General features: G+C 30.9%; 2 protein-coding genes across 3 annotated transcripts in view; one reads left to right on the top strand and one right to left on the bottom strand.

Moving 5' to 3' along the window:
* Positions 1-11,448, bottom strand: part of LOC118179666 (N-acetylglucosamine-1-phosphodiester alpha-N-acetylglucosaminidase-like) — a 381,181-nt gene extending 369,733 nt beyond the window's left edge. The window contains exons 1-4 of one of the 2 annotated variants that reach the window (XM_085826596.1): positions 11,124-11,448; positions 10,450-10,829; positions 5,078-5,171; positions 2,863-2,996 (exon numbers count right to left, since the gene is read on the bottom strand). In XM_085826596.1, coding sequence (XP_085682722.1) covers positions 2,863-2,996; positions 5,078-5,171; positions 10,450-10,829; positions 11,124-11,209 — 694 coding nt within the window. In that variant the 5' untranslated portion in view covers positions 11,210-11,448. The remainder of the gene's footprint in view (positions 1-2,862; positions 2,997-5,077; positions 5,172-10,449; positions 10,830-11,123) is intronic. The other variant, XM_085826592.1, reaches the window with a different exon arrangement.
* An 86-nt stretch (positions 11,449-11,534) lies between these two features.
* Positions 11,535-27,515, top strand: part of LOC118193980 (C-Maf-inducing protein-like) — a 475,282-nt gene continuing 459,301 nt past the window's right edge. Inside the window, exon 1 of the mRNA XM_085826581.1 lies at positions 11,535-12,542. Coding sequence (XP_085682707.1) covers positions 12,012-12,542 — 531 coding nt within the window. The 5' untranslated portion in view covers positions 11,535-12,011. The remainder of the gene's footprint in view (positions 12,543-27,515) is intronic.

Raw genomic sequence — 27,515 nt, 5'->3', positions numbered from 1 at the left:
TGAAGCAGTGCGCTAAATCTGCAAAATCCCATATTTGTTTTCATTTTCAATGCTGTATTTGGAAACTGAGAACTATTAATCGAAATCTGTAACTCTTTCACAAAGTACTAGATCCTCCTAAATCAGACACTATTGCTTTCACTTCTACTCCAGATGATTGAATATGTCTTATGAATGAAAAAAAAAATAGAGAAAAGAAAAGTTCTTTCTTCATTGGAGTGTTAAAATCAAAAATATTGTTTCCACTGTGAAATGAGACCTCTGATTAAAACATGAAAAGGACCGAGAATTTGGTCCAGTATAGAGTCATAGCAGAGTTTAAAATCTATATGCATTTCGTCGAAACCGAGAACGCATATTTTTTCTACAGAATTCAAATATTTGCATCGTTCCTTCATTACAGCAAGAACATCACTCTGAATTCCTGAACTACATGAAAATTTAGTGCACCACCTCCTTAATATATTAGTGCTAGGTAAAGGAATTCCTATTTTTTCTTACCAAAAATCGTAGCTTTTAGATGACAGAGCTCTTGTGACAATGCAACATGAAATATCTTCAGTAGTCCACCTGATTTTTTTCCTTCTTTTATAGCAATGCGTTAATCTGCGTCTTTTAAAATATGCTTTAGACCGTTTTTCCAAATTCTCCGATCCGTGCGGTTTTTTCCTGAATTTCGCTGTTTGGGATTTTAATTTCTAAATTTCCGATACAAATTTCTTTTTAGATGTCGTCCACCTTCTTTGTCGCTGAGCAAACATTCTAAATTTTTTCTTTTCTCTATTTTTCAATATTTAATTACAATTTTCTAAGAATATTATTTTGTTCTTCAAATTATCAATACATTCTTGTTTATCTTTACACTTAGGGCATTCAGGGATATTGTCACTTAGGACATTGTCACTTGTGAATTTTATTTCAAAATCATTGACATTTGATTTATTATTGTCAGCTTCAATTTCGTTCTCGTCCTCAAAATAAATTTTCTTTGGGCTTAATTCGTGTAGCTTTCCAAAACCACTCTGCATTAGTTTTATTTTTGAATGTCTCCGATTTCTTGGTTTTATTTCGTTTATTGCACACGATAAATTTACTTTCGGCACAGTATTGCATTTCAACAGTTTCTTTTGTGGCAATCCAAGCTAGCGATTTCTTATGTCATCTTCATAATCACTGCACAGAAAATGTTCGCCACAAATTCTTGCGTTTTTCACATTAATAGAATCCTGTTTTCGACATTCACGTATCCATTCTTTCGTCAAAAGCAAATTGTTCTTTGGGAAAGCATGAAATACAATATCTCTTCCTTTAGTATTTCTATAAGCGTTACGGCACGTTGCTACAGTACAAGAAGCCATATTACATAAAGGATACATTAAATATAGAATTTAAAAGGAAAACTGACTAAAACTATATATATATACAAATTATTAAATATTTGCATTATTAGAAAACAAATATGTATGATTAAAATTAATTTGCGATATGCGACCTCCAGAAAATCGTTTCGCTACTGAATGAAACTACAGTTTTAAATGCGCGAAATCAGAGCAGGTGCAACACAGACACGTCAGATTACTTCCGATTCACCCCCTCCATGAGGCTCGCGTCGGTGAGGAATCGAACAAAGAAATGACCTAGCCCTTCTATTTATCCCTGCAAGTTACTTATAGTTCCACTTTCCTAGTCTGAGAGATCAGAACCTACAAACTAAGAACTTAATATTCTAAAAACATAGTTGCAAATCTCTTCTTGCAATAATATCCAACACACTCAAGGAGCTTTTCTTTTCAACATATACCATTACATATAGTGTGGCAAGAATCTATGCATATTTTGAAAGTTCATTTTTATTAGCGTCTTGAGAAATTACTATTGTTTAATCACTACTAACCTGTTTCCATTTTGCATGATGGATTTTAATAATATGATGCAATTTTAAGTGAAATAAATAACCCCCTTTTCTCAGTCAGTAGCGCTTATAGATTCATTTGAAAAGAAAGAGGTTACTGAGCAACACTGGAAAAGAGTCAGTAAGCTAAAAAAATAAAAGCTGGAAATAACACTTTATCCTAATAAATTCGTATCCTAATAAATAACAATAAATACTATTCTAATAAATAAGTTTAAACCCTAATAAATAAACTGATATAATATTTATTGCCTATTTAACCTTCTAAATTCCTGGTCTTTACTAGCTTCTTTAAATGGATATCTAGTAAAAAAAATTTTTTGATTATTTTAAAAAGCACATTATTTTCACCTTTCCATATTCAGTTTGATACATCTTAATCGTTTACTCACCAGATTTACTAATTTTCTGATATTTTTTATTTCATTACCACTAAGTTTGAGGAAAAATATAAATATTAAAGAGGGAAAACTCTAGATAAATCTTGTTTTGAAAAATTGAGATTACAGTCCAATACACCTGGGCAAAATTTATTACTAAAATTTAGGGGAGAAAATTAAAACATAAATAATTTTGTAAAGGTGGAAAACAGCTTATCGATAACAGAAATATTCATGAAATCATAAGAAAGTTACATTCACATCTACTTGCTTGTTTACTGCATTTTTACGATCGTGATTACTAAAAAGATCACCTCAAAGGAATTTATCAGAAGATGTAACAATCCAATTTCATAAGAAATAATTACTCATTTCCAATGAGGGACCCACATCATTTAGTAAATAATTTCCACTTAATACTCATACATACAACTTTGATAAATAAATAAACATCACAAATAAAAGTATTTCTTCGTTATGAAGCTATATAGATACATAAATCACACATCTGAACTGAAAGAATATTATAAATAATACATTTCCCATACTGCAAAATAAAAACATAATTACCTGTTTCTTCAGTATCTTCACACTCCATTTTTTTACTATCATTCACAAAATCAGATCCATTTCTGAGAATCCAAACTACTCCTCCAACCAGTTGCTTAAAATTTTCAGAAAGAAACTGCTCTTTTGATAAATATCTGTAAATGTTGCGCATGAAATTATATTTCAGTAAAGCTGATCATTTGAGAATCCTTTATAAATATAAATTATCCCTATACTACTATCTGAATATTCAAAGCACAGAAGTATTTGGTTTTTAAAGAAAATATCATAAACAAACACTGCTGTGATACTTTCATAACAACAATTAATAACACTGTATGTACTCGCATATTTTCCCTCTAGCTTTTTAGCATGGGGTTCTGAAAATTTTTTTAATTTTTGCATAAATTTCCTCTTTTTCAAAGCACTAGGAGAATGAGATATCCAAAATTTTAAAATGTATTCATCCACATAATGATTGTATTTGTCTTACTGTGAAGGTCATGCTGAACCCATCCCTTTTAACTACTGATATTACACGAACCAACCAGTCACAGAGAAGCAAACCTGCACTGAGATTCAGTCTATGATTTTGCTCATATTCAGTCTATGATATTCAGTCCTGCACTGAGATTCAGTCTATGATTTTGCTGTGTGTCAGCTGCATATTCACTTTTTCTAATTATTTATGAATGATTTGAGGCCTAAGAAGTAGCAGAGACAATAAATAAGAACATGCGAGATTCATGTTACCAGGTAGTACAAATGAAGATATTTTATTAGATATTGTAATATTAATATTACAAAGTATTCTTATTGGAATGTAAGTTCCTTTTAAAGAAATAATATCATGATAGTTATCTAGAGTTTATCCATGACTACTTTTCATTTGTTATGTTTTTACTGTAACTACATCTTTCGGTAATTAAATTATTCACAAAATTTTTCCTTCTTTATTTTTGGTTGATAAAATTAGTAAAAAATCATTTACCATAAGTTAGGAAATATGGTAAATGTAAAATCTTCTAAGCTAATATAAGCAGCCATTAAATTTATCTCTTACTTCATTACTTATAAAGGGACATGAAAAATCATTCAGCATAATAAAACTAATATCATGCGATTTCATTTCAGATATTTTCTTACGTTCAAATGTAAGATATTTATATAGAAATATATATCTAAAAACTTAATATAAAAATTAACATAACAGCGGCAATTAAGTTTAACACTGATCCACTCGCTACATCAGCTATACTATGTGATAGCTATGTGTAGAAGCTATCACATCTCGTATGTAGCTCTTATGTATTCTCTCTCTCAAAATTCATATAAGAGAACAATAAGAGTTTTCATAAAATATTTCTAATTTATATGCTTTCACAAGAGATCAGCAAAATCAAATGATAAAATTAAATTTTTGTCACTTTTCAAACTTTAATACATATACAAATTTGCAAGTAAACAGTGATTTAATAGAAACTATCAAAGAATTAAAATTCAGCAAAATTCAACTTTAGCCTAATGTTAATATCACAGGAAAACTCTATGAATTTTAAAGGGGGAACCAACAATGATCCTTCTAAGAGGGGTTACATTTTATTAAAGAAGATGGACCTATGTTGATCTTTCTGGAAATATATAAGGATTTTCTATAAAGCCACATCAATTTAATGATAGATTTTTAATTAATTTTAAATTTCATATTAGTGCATTTTTGTTGTATATATTGTTAAAAATTTCTTTACTTTAATAAATTCTTGACATTTGATAGTTTAACTAGTAATTATGAAACTTTTTATAAAAAATTCAATTACCATTTCTTTTTCTGTCTCCCATATTAGAATATACACTTAAATTACAAAGTAATGATTGATTCTTTCAGTAAAACGTTAGTAGCTAAATTTTTGGTTAATATTTTCCAAATCTAGTTGATGAATTTTGAATCACATAAATTAAATTAACATATATTTTCAGAATTCTTAGCTCATACATATATAATGAAGCAAACAAAGAAGCTAGTTCAAATAACATATGAGTGCAGAACAGAATAAGGCAGCATATGTATAGGGATGATACTCTTACAATTGTGATTTAAAAGTTAATTTAATATACGTACAAATTATGGAATAAGTGATTCAAGTACTTTTCCATGAAGAAAAGAATCTACTTTTTTTTAACATCATTTATTTAATACAGAATCTAATTAAGCTAAAATAAAATAAAAAGATTTTACCCAACAAAGATATGACCATCTTCAGTAAGCCCAAAGTGTACATTTTGAATGCCATTTGAATCTTGAGCTCTTCGGCTGTCACTTATCACATTACCTGTAAAAAAGACATTTTACAGAAAACCAAAAATTATTGCATTAAAACAATGAACGCGTGAAAACCATACTTTTGTAAATGAAAAAGGAAAATATATACTATAAAGTAAATATCTGTAAAAACTAAATGAAGACTAATTAAGTCATGTTAATTTGTTAAAAAACTGTTAGTAATAACAAAGGATTATTTTACTTATATCTAAACCTCAGAAATTATTTAGTTACAGATAATTTATATTAACTACTATTAAAATCAATTAAAAATTATTAAACAGAAATATATATTTTAGCATGTAAATTAATTAGGACAAAGTGATTTTTTTGATAATTTAGGTAAATGCCTTCGGATACAGTGAAAATAATAAAATTAATAAGAAATGTTCTCCTTCAGCAGAAAAGATCTCTAATGCTTAGACATTAACTCTACTAGTTTTGTGCATATAGTTTTTTACTTCTTTATCCTAGAACCACACTTTTATAGGATTCTTAATCATGTACTCTATCACACAATTCATTTTTATAAGATGTTTCTCAAGAATGCCCTACAAGTTTTCGGTTGAATTTAAGTCTGGTGAATTTCCATTCAATTTTATTTTCCAACATGAATTTTCTGAGAGATGTATTATGGCATGCAGTCAAGTCATGCTGAAATGTTCTCACAAAGGTTTTTAATAATGGCACAATCCTATGCTTTAAAATTTCTATATACTTCAATAAATTCATCATTCCATCAATAGGAACTACATACAATGCCATTGTAGTGAAGTGAATTGTAGTGAAGAAAAACATTCGGCAAGCATAATCTAGAGCCATTGTAGTGAAGAAACTGCAAAACATTTGTTTATGAAGGTATTTTATAGTTTGTTGAGGTTTTACATTGGTTCACACTTGCTTTGTCTAACATTAGATCTGTAACCATAAACAAAAACACAAGTCTCATCATTGAAAGTGACCTTTTTTGCAGTCATTTATTGTCCAAGATTTCTATTTTTTGACCCACAATAATCGTTTTTGCTCTATCTGATGCATCAAATTAATTTTTTTTATTATTTTTCTCATCTTCAAGCCAGCAGGGAGAAATCTATGCCACACATTTGGCTGATGAATATCAATCCCAATAGACAAGAGATTTCTTTTGGTCTTTGGTAGCTTTCTGTTAGATTCATAATGCTACTTCAGAGTAGGAATGAATTAGATGTTAAGAGTATTTTTCCTTTTCCTTCACATTTGCTCTCCTTTTCTTGAAAAAATGATCCAGTTTCATTGTTTCTCCTTCAGAATTTGAGAACGCTTGATTTTCCAACACCAACTGGGAACTCTCAAGCCAGAAATGAACAATAAGGCTAGCCTTGTATTTGTTCTTTTTGGAGACTAGTCTCAGGTTTGTTATTTTAAACACCATACATGGAATGAATGCACTGTTTCTCAAGCAGAATTTCTCTGTTTTTATTTTGCCGTCAAATGGATCAAGGATAATGGGACAGCATCCTCAGGGTACCTTATTTGTTCCAATTTTCTTTCTTCTCTTCACTTTTTAAAGAGTATTACCAGCAGGGACAAATTAGTAATCGAAACTCTATTAACAGCCAGTTCACCTAGGAACAGGGAAATTGATATTCGTTTTGCTTATGTGTGTGTGCCCATCATGGATTCCATGGAAATGAAAAAGCTGATTTTTTAGATAAAGATGCATTAAATTTTCCCCCGTTAATATCAATATTAGCACTGTAAAGAGGTATTTGAAGTTCTTTCATTATAAGAAGCTTTTAGCTAAGTGGAATATATTTCATCTTGTAATGTTGACAGCACCAAAAAGGTCTTTTCCTTTTATTTATTATAGACAGCATTACAAATGTCTCTCTATTAATTTTTTAAAAGTATCTCAGTTTTTATCTGATCACGGTAAATTTGCAAGTTACCCATTTCATTTCAATCTACGATCAAATAACTTTTGTGAGTGTTGGAAAAAAAGTTTCAAGATCTGGAACATTTAATTTTTTCTTGCCTTACCCTCGACGGCTCTAGATTATGCTTGCCGAATGTTTTTAAAAAGTTTGGCATGGCTTAGCCAGTGAACTTAACTGCTTTCATGAAGTTCAAATGCTTTTTTCTGTTTTTGCTCATTTTATTTATGCATGTAATATTTAATGTTTTAGTTAACTTACTTTTGCAAGCCCTGTGCTGTACATCTGGATATAGAGAGATTATATGCATTCAAAACAAAATAAAAAAACAAAAAAAAAAAAAGATTGAAAAAAAGGGGGAAAGCAATATTTCACAGACATGGATTGTGTGACCATTTGATAATCTTTGCTCTTTCTCGGCATCATATCCATTTTAGTACACCAAAATGAATTAATGCAAAACATATAAAAAATATATGCAAAAGTAATTTCCTCTTCACACAGAAACAAGCTTAAAAATAGTGCCATAATCCTAATTTATTGTCTAAACTAGTTCTAAGAAGTCGAAAGCAAACATCCAGATGACATATGACACTAACCCTCTCAGCGTTATGGATGTAAAGTTCTGTAATATACAATTCGATTCGATAAATACACATACAGCTTTCTGAGTTGCTTTCTTATTAATTACACACAAAGATTTCTATCAGCTTTTAAAGTATCTGATTTGGGTTGGATGTATACTGGAAGAAAAATCAAGGTACAAAGTGAGAGAGTAATTTTTTAATTATAATCAAGAAAATACTATTTATTCATGATATTTTGAGGAACTTCCCAATTTCAGGCCTAAATCCATAATGCTTGGAGGGTTAAGGTAGATAAAACTACTCTGAGGGACCTGCTGGCAACCAACTTAAAATTCAGAGAAAAAAAATTGCTTTGTCCCAATTAATTAATTCATGTAATATATGTATGTATATATTTATAAATTCTGCTTCATACAATACAAATGTCAGTGATAAAATATCTAAAACTGAAAAGAGGGAGAAAATCATTCAGATATTTTTAACAGATTATATTAAATGATAAAAACTTAAATTGCATTTGAAAACCTACTATTGATGACATAATTTTTCATACAAAGCTAAAAGCAAAAAGAAATTGCAAACTTTATGCTTTATGTAGAAATATTCAGGAATTGTTGCACTCAAATTTTAAAGGATTAATGGTATAAAGTGACTCCATTTTTTTTCTAAATATGTTCAATTTTAAGCTAATGAATATTGTCAGATGCACATAAAGAAATACTCTACACCAGCAATTCTCAACCTTTTGACTAATGTGTACCATCTAAACTAAAATTGAAAACCTTTAGTACCATCACTACAAAGTACTACTACCACCATTACTCTTGAACAAAGCTCGGATCGCATAAATTTACAAGTGTTAGAGAAAAAACTCAATCAGGATTTGGAGTTTTAATTTTTGAATTTAATAGTTAAAAATACTTTGCTTCTTTGCGTACCACCTATTTTTCTCTTGCGTACCACCAGTGGTATGTGTACCACCAGTTGAGAACTCCTGTTCTACACAGTTCAAATGACATTTAGAAAATTCTTATTTTACTATTACAATTGAAACTATCATAATTTACATAAAATCTGATTCATTGTACACTAGTTGTGATAAATATTCAGTTTACAAACACTCCCCTTTTTTTAATCAAGAAAAGAAATTATAGGTAAGTTTTAAGGCAATACTTAAAATAGAAATTACTTTTTTTAATGCTCTGATATGCATAGCTATAGTAATAATAATAGATGTGCATTGTACAATAAAATGCTGATTCTAGCCACATACTTCGCAACAACCATCAGAATGGCAAAACAAAACACAATAGCAATTATCATAATTGTTATTTTTGTATTCAGAATATACACTGTTGATTCAAATCTGAGCATCAATGACACCATAAATGTTTTATTTTAATGCCAACCTCCATTTTATACAGTTAAAATTGCTGAAATATGGAAAAGACATTCAATATTAATAATTTAATAAATTCTGAATAAGAAAATTTAAACAGTTTGTAACATATGAGTCATCTTATTTCATAAAATACATGTATGTTAAAACATAAAATAATTTCAAGCAAAATGCCAGCTTTAAGAAAGTTTAGATAACTGCAATACCTTTATTGGCCACTTTCTAATTATTTGCAAAGCCCATTAGCAGCCAAATGATAAAGTTGCTGAACACTGGTAGTTTGATCTGGGTTCGATTAACGGTGAACAGGCTGGCTGCAGGGGCATTTCTGTGGTGTTCCTAATGTGTAACATGGATAAGTCAGTTCTCCTTAAAAAATCCTCCACAAAGTCATACTTGCCTTTAGTCCTTGCATGTTTTGCCATAATTAAAATAAACCACATCTGATTATTCATGGACCCACCAAAAAGTTATCAACACACTGCAACTTTAGGAATTGGTGAGAAAGTTTTGTTTGGCTAACATTCTGTCTTATGCTTTACTCTGTTCATAACTAGTTAAAATAAAATTATAAAAGAAAGGAAACTTTAAATTTAAATAAAACTCTATGTGGCCAATATTTATTTATTTTTATAGCTGGTAGATGCTGTTTAATTAAAGCAGGTAAATCCACCTGTTCACATAATCCATGTGTACATGTATGGTATATGCAGGATTGTCTGCTCTCACACATATGTCATGGAGGTAAGAAAAAATTAATTCTTCTACTCCATGGTGTATACTCGAAAATACACCAAAACAGACCAGTTATACTGAATGTTAAAATCGGAGAATAGATAATCAGAAAGTACTTATTTATTTAAATTTACTACCTTTACATGTGCACATCTATTTCAAATTTTAATATATTCAGCATAGTATTTGCAATATTTTCTATTTAACTCAGAATGGGAGAAAAAGGTGTAAAATATCATTAATAATTATTATAAATTTTCAAATTATTATTAATGAAGAAATCTTTGCTCGTGATAATTATTTATGGTAAGTTATTCCATTTTCATTTTAAAAATGGTGGCTACAATGCAAGATTTCAACATGAAAGAAACTATCAAAATTTAAAAATAAAACCAGATTTTATTGTTTCATGTACAATAATTCAAACTAATGGTTCCTAAATGCAATATAAATTGCAAATTAAACACATATTAAAGTATTTTTTGGTTGAGGCTTTCTTATGGTTCTTATGGTTGAGGCTTTAATCCCTTTTTGAAATCAAAAATAAATGTCAGGAGAGATTAACATGCTTCATCTATTCATTTTTTTATCTATACTGACATGTTAATTAGTGCTTATGGAACTAATCTACTAATTACAATAAATCAAGCTTACCTAAACATGACCCATCTTTGGTGTTAAAATAACCAGCATTCAAACTAACTACACAATTGTGTTTTGCTGAAGTTTCAGCAACACTCTGTCGAATTTTTAACTTGCAACCGCCAGGTTGGTCAGGTTCCAGCACAGACAATGTTCGTAACGGATCAGGAACTACAATATAATGCCCTCGTGCAGTTCTCGGTGAAAATGGTGGAGACGGAATGGCTTTTACGAATCGTTTATGAATTATTAACGGCAACGAATTATTAGACTGATGAGCTTCAAACAATTCATGTGGTGGACTACCGTACATTTCCTGATGGCATTCGCGAATTGAACGATGACTCAGCCTGGATCCATGACGCCGAATGTAAGGAGTAAGACTTTCTGTACTGAAACATTTTAAAAGTAGATAAAAGCATTAATGCATATTACATGATCTAAATTAAAACATAAAATGTATGCGATGTTAGTAAATTTTAAAAATATTCTAATAATGGACTTCATTACAATACAAAATAACAAAATTACATTTAAATGCATTATCATTGGTATATATATCAGGGTTATTATTATTATTATTATTGATCGACGTACATTTACATTACCAAATACATAACGAAAAATACTCAAAATGCGTACTAATGAAAATACTAAAAATCGCGGTTTACAAAATATATACTTACAAAGAATACTTTCCATCGAATACTTCAGAATTACCTTCAATCAGATTTATATGAGGTAATAAGGCAAATAATAATAAGGGGATCATTGATGACTGGTGTAAAATATCAACGTCCAGTTTTAAAACTAATGAGTGTCACATTTAAAACCATACTGATAAGCACAGTAACAGTTAAATTACTTTCGTTTAATCAACGGAATGTAAAAAGTAGTAAACAATTGAAGGAAAAACAGAAAATATGTTTTTTACAGTGTTCAATGCATCAAATCCCCGAAAATGCATGTTTTGTTATTGGTCCTGGATGCCGATGTAAATAATAGGCTCGCAGATATCAACAACTTCCTGTGACGTTAAATCTTCGTCACTTCCGGGTGTCTGCTGGTTTCTGCTTCTCATCGTCGTGCGTGGAGTGTAGTGTAATGTTGTGGATTTGGAGAACAGTAGCGAACGAGAAAGGTTGTGTGTGACAACGGTATCTCTTCAGAAATAATGCGCTTAAATTAGCTATTATTCAGAAGTATGCGTAGGAGTTCTCTATTTACAATTCATGCGATGTTTGCCATGTGCTTCATATATTCATTCAAGTTTTGTCTTGGAATAAAAGGATTAACATTTCACGAGAACGAAATGCCTGTTTGTTTTGACGCTTGTTTAAACTCGTTGGATCAATAACGTTTGATTTTTCTGTTTCCAAAAGGGGAATGAATAAACTGTGCTGCTGCATTTAGAATTATTGAAAACAAATTAATCATTACTTAATTATAATTAACTTTAAGGGAATCAGTTATTAATTAATTAAAAAAGTTATGACTGCATTTAGTAATAAAACCTAGAAAACCTGAATGTAAAGCACATTCGTATTGAGAAAAAAGGAACTGTAATTCTAAAAATGGCAAGCAACGGTGATGTAGCTAGCCATTCATCAGGTAATTTTAAATGGCTATCAAGAAAATCACAATCGGTTGTTGGAGTGGACAAATTGCAGTCGTCATCGGAAACCCTACCAAAGTCGAATACAGTTCTTCCTGGCTTTCGTAATAATTTAATATCTGGAGAAAATTCTGGATCGCGATTTTTAGTGTTTAAAAATGACATCCGGCAAACAGCTTTTTCTGAATCTGAAGAAGGTTCTTCTAGTTCTAGACAAAGTTCTGTAGATTCATACTCATCATCAAATTCAAATGATGGTGTGAGTAATTCTGATCTAGGTCTAGTGGGTTCTACTAGTTCATCTCCAGTTCGTTCTGTGCCTAATAATCCTACAGGACCCAAATTTAAACTTATTCATGAAGGTGACATTCAAGTATGTCGATTAAACCACACGCGAACGGTTATCAGCAAGATTCTTAGTTCCAAGTTTTTAAGACGATGGGAAAATCACCACCTGTTCCTTAATCTCACCCAGATAACTTCAAAAACGGTAAGTAATAATAACTGCTAATTTTACAAGTGAACAATTTTAATTCTGGATAAATATCTGGCCTTGCATATTAATTAATAAACATTTAGTTTTAGTTTCTATATTTAATAGAATTTTATTTTAATAAATAAAGAATTTTGTTTTCTAAGTGCAGTGAGTAATTATAGCACTTACGAAAAATATTGCAGATGTCAACAATAAATTATGTGTGTATTTTTAAATTACTTTCGAGATTTGGGCAAAGCGCACCGTACTTTAGGAGGCCCCCAAGATTATATTGTAATTCTTCACAATTTTGCTCTTCTTCTTCTTCTTCTTCAAAAAAAAAAAAAAAAGAGAGAGAGAGAGAGAGAATAGTAGGGGTTGGGGGGGGGAGAATGCTGTGCATAGGTCCCCAGTTTGTCTTAAACGGGGCCCGCATGTGCTGTTATCATAATCGTTTGTTAAGTGAAATGTGAATTTTGTCATAATTTAATATTTTTGTGTAATTCCTTAAATATTAAACGCAGATTACTGGGAGCCAAAGTTAAAATACTAATCTCATTTATAAAACGGGGAATGCTGCGAAATCTCCGTAAAGGCGACCACAAAGGATTTTAAGCGTTCTTTTCTGTTGAACTGGATGATTTGCTGTACAACTGTGTATTGATGTTTAATACCGCTATTTATTTATGTTCTCAGTAATGCTGTCATGTCTCAGAGATAGTTGCCACGGAAGGTTTCATTATATTTAGACATAAGTTATCTTTTTTAGTTTAAACATGTCCAGTAAACGTCATTTTTTTTAATATTAAACGTCTCCGTCAAAGGACATTTATAAATAAGACAATGTGAAATTCATCTGAGTGTTGAACGAAATCCATTATATAAAATATTTTGAATGATTTTATAATTTTACGTTTCAGTCAGGAATAGAAAGTAACTTTTCCAGATGATCCATTCGCACCTGACATTTTTTATTTTCTAAAGAATAGCTTGTCACATCACACTCTTTGTTTGAATATATATTATGTATCTGAGAAATACTATTTATCTATGTATCTAAGAAACAGTCAAGAAATTTGTAAATTTATTTATGCATCCGTAGAATGTAACCATAGAATTACGCGCAGAATTTTCATCGTAGCATTTCAAGGCTAACTTCCCAAGGCTCTTCTCTGGTTTTCGTTTTTGTAAGTTTAATTCTTGTTTTGTTTTTGTATGTTTCAGTATAATTGTGGTTTAATATTTTGCATTCGGTTGTTCCTTCTGAGAAAACATCGTATCTTAACATATTAATTGGATGTCTGTTCTCAAGGGACATAAATCAAATGGAATAGAAACATGTTTAGTAAAAATTTTTGTGCTCCTGAAGAAGAGATATTTGTGACTGATCGCCCTCAAAATCTATAGTTTTATCCACAATCTATGCCAAAACAAGATGGATTTTTGCCTAATTTTAAGCATTAAAGTTTATTAGTGACTACACAGGATAAATTTGTGCTAGTATTAACGTTTTGAAAAATACATATTATCTTGAAAGTTATCTGTTGAAATGACATAAAAAATCGAATCAATGGTTTATATACCAAGACATGTAAAAAATATCAGCCGGTGTTACGTCGAATGAAAATTGAAGTTCAATCGCGGTGCCGTCTGAACTCTGTTATAGAGAGTTATTTGTACAGTAGATTTGTTTATGCTTTTCGTAGGTGCCGTATTGTTTGTTAAGTCTCTAGACTGAAGACAGTAGACTTGAAAAAACTGAACGCATTTCGTGTTATAAGTATAGAATGGTATATTGGGACAAAGTGCAGAATCTCCCACTGCCTGCCGCGTTTTTAAGAATTTCATATACATGGTATCATCCATATACACGTCGACCTATTTTCACTTAAAAAAACATCCCAGAATTGCACAAAAATGGCATTGCGCACACTCTTGACTTTATCCATGTACACTGCTAAAGTCCTAGCTAGTAACCTTTATCGCCTTACCAAAATGTCGCCAAACTACCTGTTACTATATTCCAAAGATTAGCCAAAGGGAGTTATTATCTGACCATGAAAGTTAGCGGAGATTCCGCCAAAGTTGTGCCAGTCGTTCCTGCAGAATTCTGAAGAAACTGAAACATCTTTGCTTAAACAATCAATATTTGACCCGCTTCTTTCTTGCGCTTCGTGAAAAAGGCTTTCCCCGATTTCTACTATTTTATTAGGCCTACCGATTTTACCTCTTGTTTCGAATGGTTTAAGTACAAGTTTCCCGCATGTGATTGTTCCAATTTATTACTGTTTTGTCGGGCGACCATATCGTGTACATTAAAACACACCGTTTTTAATGGTAGGATTCTATAACTATGAAAATAATCCATTGCTTAGGGTTCTGTTCCATTGCTACTGTAATAAATTTTAATATTTTTTTTTTCAAAATGCAAGAAACAAAGCAGCTACAGTTAATGTAATTCTTGCTCATAGAAACAAACAGAGAATCAATTAGGATTACATTAAAGGAAAATGTAAATGTTACAAATATGTTGTTACATCATATTTTGCCCTATCCATAATTAGCGCTTGGCGACAGTTTAACGGTTGACGCGATAATACGTAAGTACCGAAAAATCTTCCATTAAACCATCTAGTCCTTGCAGATAACCCTTTGGGCTTTGCCATATAAGGTTAAACAACGAAATCTTTAACTAAAATTGATGATTTGGTATAGAAATTACAAAAAACTGGATGTAAGCTTCAGAGGTCGCCATGTATAAAGTCATTGACAACATATAATTAATTCCAGCGAACAGGCTGCATGGTGTTATTTTTATGGTTCACCTTTGTGTAAAGTGAATATAAGTAACTTTCCTTAGTAAGACTTCCACGTAGCATACCTTTCTTAGACAAATAAGCATCGCTTGCTTGACCGTAATGCTGCTCTAGAGGTATAGTAGTTAGGGGAGCCTACTGCGATACCTTTAGGTGCTTCCACAATAAAATGGCCACCACTTCTTGCCTTAGCAGTGGCCAAGCCTAAGTCGGTTAAGTACCGCTAATGGAGGGGAAAGCTTGACTAATCTATTAACCAGCAGACCCCCCTTACGACCACCAGCGGCCGAGCGGTTAAGACGCTGAACACTGGTAGTTCGGTCCAAGTTTCGAATCCCGCAAACGGGCTGGTTGCATGGGCGTTTTCGTGGTTTTCCCCATGTGTAACGTGTATATGAGCCAGTTTCCCTTAGAAAGCCCTCCACAAAGGCATCCCTTCCTTCAGGCAGATAGCCCTCTTGTGCTTTGCCATAATTGAATAATCCAATCCGTACCCCCCCCTTATGGCTGCCATCATTCCTGTCATTATTCATTATTTGCCTATTCTTGGTTTTCTTACCAACTAAGACTGTTTTAGCATGAAAACTACATGCAAAATTTTTCACAATTGTTCTGAAAAAAAGTATTTTTGGTTCACTAAAATGTTTTTGGTTCACTTTGCAGAAATGAAGCATCTGAAACTTTGTCATTGTTGGCTTCTAAATTTTTTTTCTTTGTTGCAAGAATAGCGACGAAATCAAAATTCATGTTGCAGTGTATCTTAAACTTTTGATATGTACGTGTGAATGTAATTCATAATCATACAAGAGGCTCATGAAAAGCACATTTCATTATTTAGCTTTTATCTGTCTAAATGATCTTAATAAAGACCTTGTAGTTGTAGCCACAAATCAATCTATAAACTACTTACAGGGAAATTGCTTCTTTTGTTCTGGTGGAAATTTCATAGCGATCGCTTTAAGAATGGATGCAAAGCAATTGTAAGTGAATTTGCAGCATAATATTATATTCCCTCAGAAATTTTACTGCAGTTTCTTCTAGTGCAGACAAATATACAAGTGCATATTTTAAAATTGTGTTCATGACAAAAATGTCACCATGTGACTATAAAATCCATTGGAACTTGGACTACAGTAAAACGAACGCACTTGAAAATGCCGACATTGTTTGTTAAAACTTAAAGAACTGTTATGCGTATGGTACTTGAAGAAATGCTATACGCATATTTGCCAGAGTCTGGCACATTTTGAAAGTCTAAATCGTCAGACTCCGTTAATATTTAAGTACCGAATAATATTGGCGTCTTCATGAATGTATCTAAACTGCATATTGAAATCTGTTTGAGCAAAAATCATGGTTTCAGAAAATGACGGAGAGGGTGATGAAAAACTCTTTGTTGTATAACACTGTATCCGTCTAGGCTTGAAGTATCCAACCTGCTTGGTGATGTGGCCAACATTGTGTCGCCAAATAAATGAATGAAAATATGACGTTGTATTTGGAAATGAGAATTGACTATCTGATTTTCAATGAATATGACTGATACTTATGCCAAAAGCAACTGATAAGTGAAGTTTCAGTGAATAAAAATGTTCTAAATTAAACTGGAATATCAGTCTCATATTAAGGACAAAATCTTAATTTACTGAAGAATTCGGTCTGAACCAGTGCGTGTGAAAAGCAAAATATTTGCTGCATTAGTTTTTCCTAGGAACGAATTTCGAGATTTTTCAAAAATTATTAATTTCGTTTATTTGCTACTCCATTCTCTGTTGCCATTAAATTTTTTCGTGCAAACTTGCAAATGGAATGTATGGAATTATGACCAGATTATGGCAGTTAGTAAACTTTTGATATGTTAGACTTAAATCTGAAGTCAAAGCTTCCCGTACTTAAAGATTCTTCCCTGTTCTTTTTTTGAAAGAATGTGTATCTTCGAGCACTTATTTCCCTCTCCGCCCCGTGGAAACCAGATGAAAATTTTAAACGGTAAATCTTCAAAAGCGTCACAGTAATAAATGTAATTTTATCAGGGGCAGTATTAGTATAGGTTATTTATAGTCGTTAATAAATATTAGCTTTTATATGCGGCCTTTTGCATATTCTTTTTGGGGTTATGGAGCCCTTGGCTCCTTGGCTTATTTTTATTAGGCTAAGGGAGCTAAGGAAGTCGAAAAGTTGGGTATTCAGAGCCTAGATTTATGCTGCAGACATAATCAATAGTTGCCAAAAGATGGCAGATCTTTCATTTATCATTGATAACTCGTTAACATGGAAATGCGTTGCTGAATACAGCGTTAACTTAATGATTTAAAAAATTCTTTAATATGAATTTCTTACGAACTTCTGCTAAAACTGTTTCTTAAGACAGGAGTTTCATGTGTAAAATAAGGCTCTTAATGATCTAAAATAGGTCGCTTGGAAAATTTCTTTCTAACTCTCTCTTATGGATACACTGTCATCTGCTTTACAGATAAAATTTAATGGTTATGGAGAAATTTGGGAATAACGTCTAGATTACAAGCTTTTGTACAGATTTAGTATTTTTACTTCCTTGTACGAAGTAAAAAGAAAGTATTGTAATCGTGAAAGGTTTCAGGCAGCATATTTCAACGAAAATATCCATTTTGACCGCAATCGAATGCAAGTTAACGATGTTTTTGCGTGATATCTGTACGTAAGGACAGTATAAAAGACTCGTTTCCTCCAAAAAAATTATAAAACTGCTTTAAAATTAATTCTGAAGAGAATTTTTCGTGGTGTCTGTACGAACGTACGTATCTCGCAAAACTCAAAAACGAGTAGCCTCAGAACGTTGAAATTTTGCATATAGAACTGCTATAACATGTAGATGTGCACCTCGTATTTTGGTTGTAATCGGCCGCACCAAACGTATATAAATATATTTATATATATATCCACTCTGTTACCCGGCTCAGTGATCTCAGTTTCTTTATTCTTATATGTTTGTAAATTGTACATTTTTTGCTTTAAAAATGATTGAATTATGTTGTTTTTATCTTCCCGTTAAGGTTTTTATGCCTTTAGTACATCTGTATGCAATATTTTTAGAATTATCAACAATTTTAAAGTTGTTTAAGTGCCGCTAAGCCTTTTTTTCGTGGCGGCCATTGATTGTTTACATTTGAAACAGCAGACTAGTGGATTTGTTGCCAATCTAGAGAAACTTAGCTTCGCAACAACAAAGATAACGCCTTCATTTATTTTTGCCAATTAAATCTTGCTTAATCCTTTCTGGAATTTTTCGAGGAAATATGTGTTTAAGATTTACTTCGTAATTTTTAATATAGATATTTTGAGTTTTTATGTATTTTTGCCTTCTCGCGAAGTGAGAACTGAATTAATTGAATGAGAAATACTCAATCATCTGTGAAAAACTGTTTCTTTTTGTTTTATTTGCTTAATTTGTTTTATACATCATTCTAGCTTTATTATAGCATTTGAATAGAACATGTGGCAACGATTAGATAATTCTATTCTTTAAATGATATAAATTTCGTGCATTATGAGTTATAATATGAACGAAATATAATACTGTTAAGTGAATCTAGCGCCAGTGTGTCGCTATGGTAAACAAATACGAGAGTGAATTTTAAAGAATGCATTTATTCTATTGTGGTTTATGCGCTATCGGCGAAGTAGATTTAATTCAATCCAATAAGTTTCAATGAAATGCAAGAAAAAAATGCGTATAATTTAATATTCCGTACAAGGAAGTCATGGGCCCACCAGCGGCTGAGCGGTAAAGTCGCTGAACACTGGTAGTTCGGTCCGAGGTTCGAATCCCGCGAACGGGCTGGCTGCATGGGCGTTTTCGTGGTTTTCCCCATGTGTAACGTGTATACGAGCCAGTTTTCCTTAGAAAGTCCTCCACGAAGGCACCCCTTCCCTTAGGCAGATAGCCCTCGAGGCTTTGCCATAATCACACACACACAGAAGGAAGTCATGTGGTGTACACATCAGATTTTTTAAAATTATATTTAGACGTAACACACTTTGTTAACAATTTGATATTTTTAATTTCAATGATTTGACGTATAAAAAATAGTGTACGAAAAGACACCTGAGATTCTTAAAATTATTATTATTTTTTTTTTTTTAGTTGAATATTGATGCTAGAACAATAAAGCTTTCGCTTTTATAAACTGGCAACAGTACATATTTTTACTTCCTTGTACGAAGTAAAAAGGAAGTACTGTAATCGCGAAAAGTTTCAGGCAGTATATTTCAGCGAAAATATCCATTTTGACCGCTATCGAATGCAATTTAACGATCTTTTTGCGTGATATCTGTACGTAAGGACAGAATAAAATACTCTTTCCCTCCAAAAAAATTATAAAGCTGCTTTAAAATGAATTCTGAAGAGAATTTTTTGTGGCGTCTGTGCGAACGTATGTACGTACGTATGTAACTCGCATAACTCAAAAACGAGTAGCCTCAGAACATTGAAATTTTGCATATAGGACTGCTATAACATGTAGATGTGCACCTCGTATTTTGGTTGCAATCGGCCGCACCAAACGTATATTTATATATATATATATATCCACTCTGTTACCCGGCTCAGTAATCTCAGTTTCTTTACTCTTATATCTTTGTAAATTGTACATTTTTTGCTTTAAAAATGATTGAATTATGTTGTTCTTATCTTCCGGTTAAGGTTTTTATGCCTTTAGTACATCTGTATGCAATATTTTTGGAATTATCAACAATTTTAAAGTTGTTTAAGTGCTGATAAGCCTTTTTTTATGGCGCCCATTGATTGTTTACTTTTCAAACAGCAGACTAGTGGATTTGTTGCCAATCTAGAGAAACTTAGCTTCCCAACAACAAAGATAACGCCTTCATTTATTATTGCCAATTATATCTTGCTTAATCCTTTCTGGAATTTTTTCGAGGAAATATGTGTTTAAGGATTTACTTCGTAATTTTTAATATAGATATTTTGAGTTTTTATGTATTTTTGCCTTCTCGCGAAGTGAGAACTGAATTAATTGAATGAGAAATACTCAATCGTCTGTGAAAAACTGTTTCTTTTTTTGTTTTGTTTGCTTAATTTCTTTTATACATCGTTTTAGATTTATTATAGTATTTGAATAGAACATGTAGCAACGATTAGATAATTCTTTAAATGGTATAAATTGTGTGCATTCTGAGTTATAATATGGACGAAATATAATACTTTTAAGTGAACCTAGCACCAGAGTGTCGCTATGGTAAACAAATAGAGTGAATTTTAAAGAATGCATTTATTCTATTGTGGTTTATGCATTGTCGGCGAAGTAGATTTAATTAAATCCAATAAGTTTAAATGAAATGCAAGAAAAAATGCGTATAATTTAATATTCCGTACAAGGAAGTCATGTGGTGTACACATCATATTTTTTTTATTTAATAACAAAAGCGAAATATATGTATCATTTCTTTTTTTATACTTTTTTTAAAATTAATCATAAATTTTACTTTAAAAGCAGTTTTCGGATAATATATTTTAAAGAAAAATATTTGATATTTACTGACATGTTTTTTGCTGTGAGTTTTCAAATTTAAATCCGACAATCCTGCAAGAAAAATTCACTAAAGCTTTGACACTTCGATGAGCGGTCAACAATCCGTTTAATCTAATCAACAGTTACCCCCTTAAACCTTATCAGCAGTAAAGCCCGTGACTGATGATCCAGTTAGATAATGTTTCAAGAGAAGCACGCCAATTTGAGCATTAATGACTGTTAAAATTCAGTTTCGAACATTTTTTTAAAGAGAAAGGCCACCGCATTGTTTATCTTTTTGAATGCACTGAATTTAATTTAACACAGAAGTACTAAAATCCCGAAAAAAAAAAAAAAAGATTTAAAATACAGCATAAAGAGTATAAAATAGAAAATACTTTAAAATTCTTCACATAGTGGATTCAGAATAAGCCACTTTCAAAAACCGAAAAAATCAGAAGTGCACTGCTAAACTGCAAGAAATAGTGGGACAGAATATGTCAAAACCAAAAATGAAATATTAAATTTACATTCGCTGCATTGTCATCAGGGCGTATGAAAAAAGTAAGTAAATAAAACAGTCTCCTTTTGAACTGACAGAAAGTTTAAAAATAATTTTCGAAAAACTATAAAAGCAATACGTATTTTTAATCAGTTCAACCCCCAGGATGAAATAAGCAGTGCAAAAAAGAAAAATTATAGCATCAAAAACATAGACAAATATAAAATTATTTTGAGTAGATTAAGTCCAAAAACAAAACTTGCAAAAATAATAATCCAATACTTGAACACAAAACCATTCGCAAATTTTTTAATCCAGCAGTTGTTAAACAATACAAAATTGTATGCAAATTTTGAAAACATATAGGCAGAGTTAAAAAAATAATGGCATGAATCATAAACAAGCAATAAAACTTAAAAATCTAATAATAATTTCCAATTTGGAGTGGATAAAGTCCAATACAAGTAAAACTGATGTAAAAATATATTACAGTATATATTGAAATATATGTTGTTACATACATATTGAAGTAAAAAAAAATCATTCATGGTTTTAATTGAATTTGTGTTCCTTGGAGATGGTATATGGAAAGTTTTCTTATTATAAATTATTATATACTTCATATATCCTTATTCATTGAAGTTTATATTGAAATATATGAAAAAAATGAGACAAATGGAAATTTTATCTAAAAATATAAAATAGAATAATAATAATTAAAAAAAAAGTAGAGGAGTTAGTTCTTCAAGTGTGAAACACAACACCAATACAAGTTTTGAAGCCTAAAATGTGATAAAAAATTAAGATAAACAACAAATTTTTAATTGATTGAACTTAATAGAAATGATTCATTATTCATTTTTGAACTGCCCCCTAAATGACTTTGCTTTGCTTTGACTGATTTCATTGCGTTTTGTATTTATTCATTTACATATATATGTATATAAATCCTTAATATGTTATATGTATATAAATCCTTAATGTGTTGCATTTCAGGTTTTTTGAAACGAGACATTTAAAAAAAAAAAATTAAGATTTTCTCGAAACGGTAAGAAAGAGCATTTCCCATTTCAAGGCTTTTCAGAATCAATGCATAGTTCAAAAATGTAATTAGAGATAACGTAACTGTGAAATACATAGGAAATGTTCCTGTTCGAACAATGTTTCGGTGCAATATCACTGTCCCTACTGATGATAGCTAATACATTAAACAAGAAAAAAAAATATTTAATTAAAATTTACTGTTAACTTCAGATACGACCACATCTATTTCGATTAGAGAATAATCGGGTGTAAAATATTTTGAAAACAGAAATTGAGTTTTTTTTCAAAACTAGGCCAAGAATAAGTTTAATTAAAAAATATAATGCTTCCAAAACTGACGAAAATCGTAAATGATATTGCTATCCCAATTTTTAATAAAATGGTAAATTATCTTATGATTAATTCTATAAAAATGTGCACTTAATCGTGGAGAAGACTGTATGTTGGACCATCTGCCGAACAGAGTTGTTATTACAGCATGTACACAAAAGTCCTTACCCGGTCTTTATTTTTTGCAGTCGTTGGCCATAGGCATACATTTTCAGTTACAAAAATGTTTTAAAGGGCGCAAATATTCATGTTTTCCTATTTTAAATTTAAAAAAAAAAAAAATTATACAAAATCTAACGTTTTACATGTTTCCGGTCCCGATAAAAACATTTAGGAAAATTTTGTACTCACTATAAGAAAAATCTTATGTGTACACTACGTGACTCTCTTGTACGAAATATGAAATTATACGTATTTTGTGCTGCATTTCATTTAAACTTATTTCGTCGAATTCCATTAGAGATATATTTCTCATTTACTTAATTCAGTTCTCACTTCGCAGCAAGGCAAAACTACATAAAACCTCAAAGTATCTTTATTAAAAATCGAAAAGTATAGAAAAATATAAACACCAAATATAGTTAAAACAATTTAAAAAAATTACAATTAAAATTGGAGTTTCTACGCAAAAGCAGGCAATTCGGCCTGCGGGGAAGAAGCAGATTTTTCGGGGCACAGAACGGTATGAAGTTTATTTTTGGTCCTACTCTGCAAAAAAGACACTAAAGATGCAGAAACAGACTTAATTCACTATTCTGCTAACTTTCGAATGTAAGCAAATATGGCTACTATAGTAAAAAAGGCTTAACCACACTTAAACAATTTTAAAATTCTTGATAATTCTACAACTACTGCATGCAGATTAACTAATGTCATAAAAACATTAACCAGATGATAAGAACAACATAATTCAATGATTTTTAAAACAAAAATGTACAACTTACCAACATATAAGAATAAAAAAAATGAACTTACGGAATTGAGTAACAGAGTGGATATATATATATATAAATTTTAACAAACATGTATGTACGTAAAAAAGCAAATTTAAAGTTAAAATGTGCAAACATATAAAAGAATTAATTTTCGAACTAATCTACAATATCATTTAAATTCAGATAGCATAAGTAAATCAAGTGCAAAACCTAAACATGAAAATAAATTCACCAATTCAGCAAATTAAAATTAATCTAAAATTTTTTTTTTTTGTAAATGCATAAGTGAATGACTGTTGAGCAGGCAGGAGACAGACTTATCAAGGGGAAGTTGCCTCCAAACCTAACTCTTCAATCATTCAATTCGTGTTTCGTCATTCATGCAAGCAAGGGTAAAAGTCAAAACCAAAAGTAGTGAAGAAAGTCCAAAAAGAAATACCAGCTAAGTGGTACCTTGAGTAATAAGCCATTAAAAATTAAAGGTCTAAAGGAAAATACGAATAATGAAGTATTTTGAGAAATAAGCAATGTAAAGTTTAGTATTAAATTAAACTTTAAAAAAATTAAATTTTCCAGAAAAATTAATTTAGAAACCAATGTATTTTAGAAACCCTTCTCTACAGAAACCTCCCCGACACGAATATGCATATTAATCAAAAAGAAACTAAAAAGGAACAAGACAAATTAATATAAACCAATAAGAAACTAAAGAACTAATTCAGAATTTATAAAAAACAAATAATACTTAAAATATAATTACATATCTAGAAAATAATTAAATACTGCATAAAAAATATTTAAAAGCAAGTAAATAGTAAGTTTTAATTCTAACTTACCTACCATATAAGCGTTGGGGTCTGCAAAAATATTTCCTAAGTGATGTAGTAAGTGTGTTCTGCAAATTATATAGATAGCGCTAATGTAAGTAAAGTTAAGTGCCAAGCTGCATCTTTAATATTAAAATACTTAAATAATATAAATCTAGAAAAAATTAAAGAATATCCTAAAAGTATGTAATTCAAGTTTTAATTTTAATTGACTAACTATTTATGGTAGGGAGTTTAGTAGCTGAGCTAATCAAATGGTTATTGTGCAGCCGATTGCAGCCAAAAAAGGGAGGTGCATACATGTTATAGCAGTCCTATACACAAAATTTCAACGTTCTGAAGCTAGTCGTTTTTGAATTAATGCGAGATATATTACGTCACAAAAAAATCTCTTCTGAATCAATTTTAAATCCTTTTTGCAGCCCATTTTGGGAAAAACAGTCCTTTATTCTGTCCTTACGTACAGATGTCACGCAAAAATATGGTTAAAATGCATTCGATAGCGGTCAAAATGGATTTTTCGTTGAAATAGGATACCCGAAAATTTCCTTTACTTTACTTATTCGTACAAAAAAGTAAGAAAGCTGAAAAAGTTTGACTCCCGTATGACAAATATTGACCGAGATATTTCATGTTAAAATCGATAGTCATATTCAGGGGACATACACGAATTGAAGAACGAATATTTGCATTTACACGTAGCTAAAAATTATGTTTAAAAAACGAATTTTTGATGCTAAGCGATTACTTGACGAGCATTTCTATGCAGATTACTGTGAAAAATGCTGATCAATGTAATTCTTTTCAAAATGGAAATTTTTTTCACAGAATCATACAGTATTCGTGTTCTGTAAAACACTGGAAGGTTTCAGTGTTGACTTGCAGACAACTCGTAATATAATTTGCAGTAATTCAAAATGAAAAATATTTGTTGTAGATTAAATTTTTATATGATTACCAGATTGTAATTCTAAATTAATATAAAAGAATATTTGTAACGCATTTTTAGACTTCAGAAAAATTTTAAATTTCTTCTGTGAAAATTCTTTCGGCATATTAAATGTAACTAAATTATGGGTAAGGACATTAGTAAATCACAAAAGAATATCATGGGATGGCATTGAAGGAGAAAAAATCAGCTTTGAATTATTTTAATGTATTTATTAATCGACTCCTTGATGCAAATTCAAAATGACATCAAATATCGCACATTTTGAAATTAAATATTTCGGTCAATTTTTGTTGTACGTGAGTCAAAGTTACGTTGTACGTGAGTTTTGGGTTTTATTTTTTTATAGTGAGTCTACAATTTTATAAATCTAAGTATGGGGAACGCAGAAACACGTAGATTATTAGATTTCACATTTTTTTCCAAAACCGATTTGTTTAAATTTAAAAATGCGAAAAATGAATATCTGCGTCATTTAAAACATTTTTGTAAGTGAAAATATACATCTATGACGGAGTACGGACATTTGTGAACTCTGTATATAATATTCAAATAAAAGTTATGGCCTCTCTCCGGAGCTGAAATAAGGGTTGTCCAACCACCTTAAAAAACCCTTCTTATTTTGGTTTTTATTATTCTACGCATAATTTTGGGAAGAATTATTTAAAATATGTGAATTTATGCTTCTGAAGCAATGATTGAGGATTGATTTTCCAATAAGCAAATGAAATTTAATGCGGAGTCGTGAAACCATCTACTACGCGCTCACTGTAATTTAAGCTTTATTACAATTATTTACTATTTAAATAAAATTATATTAATAATAAAATTATTATTTACTATTTAAATAAATAGAATAAAAATTCCTTCCTTGTATAAGAGAAGGCTGAAATGGCATGATATATGATTTTTCTCATCACAGACACCTGCAAAAAGAAGGAAAAGCCTCATGTGGTGCGACTTTTGTTTCCATCTCCAGAAAACCTGAAGTGGGAAAAGCTGAAACGGAACTTGCGTAGATATGTCACATCTTTCAGCAAACGATCAGTAATATGCACAAAACGATTTCTGGTAATTCCTTTTTCGCTCAGAAACGGGGTTTTGGATATGAGTATTATGCGAGGCTGTTTTTTGTTTGAAATCCCTTTTTATACTCCCTTGTTAAAGCAGCCGCATCAGAAGCCTTTGACGATGTTTTGGAAATTTGCACGTTGTATATGGGCGTATTAAGCTTGTCAGTTTTGGCCACTAAGCGCAGTAGCCCCGCTTTAAAAAAAAGTACCAAGCTTTTATCAAAATTTTGGAGTCAAAATCCTTTTGTATTTTGGATCCTGTTGTTTTTTTGTAGATTATTGTTTGTTTGGGGTATTACGTTATTAGGACTTGCGTAGTCTTTTATTTAAACAAAAGTATGCTCTTATCTAAAATTATTTGAACATTCATGCCTGTGATAGGCTTCATAAATATTTAAATGCATTCAATGTGTTATTTCAGCCATTATTTTGATTGCAAAGAGCATGTAAAAACTAGTATATGGCTGTTTTTGTTTTCTATTAAAAGTATTTTAAATATGCATTTAAAAGCGCTGAATATTTATTTAATATATTAAGGACCGTTTAAAATTTGCCTGATCTACTTCGAATTTTGTAATCTTTAAGGGGAAATCTTGAAATATATTTCCTGGCATGCTTTTAAATATAGCATTAAAAATAAATTTTTGTATAAAGTCCTTTGAAAATAACTTTTTTTTTTTTTTTTTTTTTTTAAATCTATAAAATAACTTTCGTAAATTACACTAAAAGTCTATTATGATTCTGCTGAATTTTATTCATCTCAGGCTAAATTCAGCAAACGGAACACCACTATCTGTCAGTCTATAAACCACTATCTGTCAGTCTGTTTTGCACTGTCAAGGTCTTAGTCAACATAGCCTGTATCCATGAAGATACACTGTGAGGTATGAATCTCAAATCACAATACCGATGTGCTAAACACTATTTCTGGATATGGAAAGTCAGATTCCTTCGTATAGAGCCCATTGGTGAGTGATTAGATTATTAGAGGCCACTTAGCTA

Source organism: Stegodyphus dumicola, chromosome 1 (assembly GCF_044657685.1).
Source record: "Stegodyphus dumicola isolate Sdum_Otavi_A_Nest chromosome 1, ASM4465768v1".
NCBI lineage: Eukaryota > Metazoa > Arthropoda > Arachnida > Araneae > Eresidae > Stegodyphus > Stegodyphus dumicola.
This window is presented reverse-complemented; position numbering and strand designations above follow the sequence as displayed.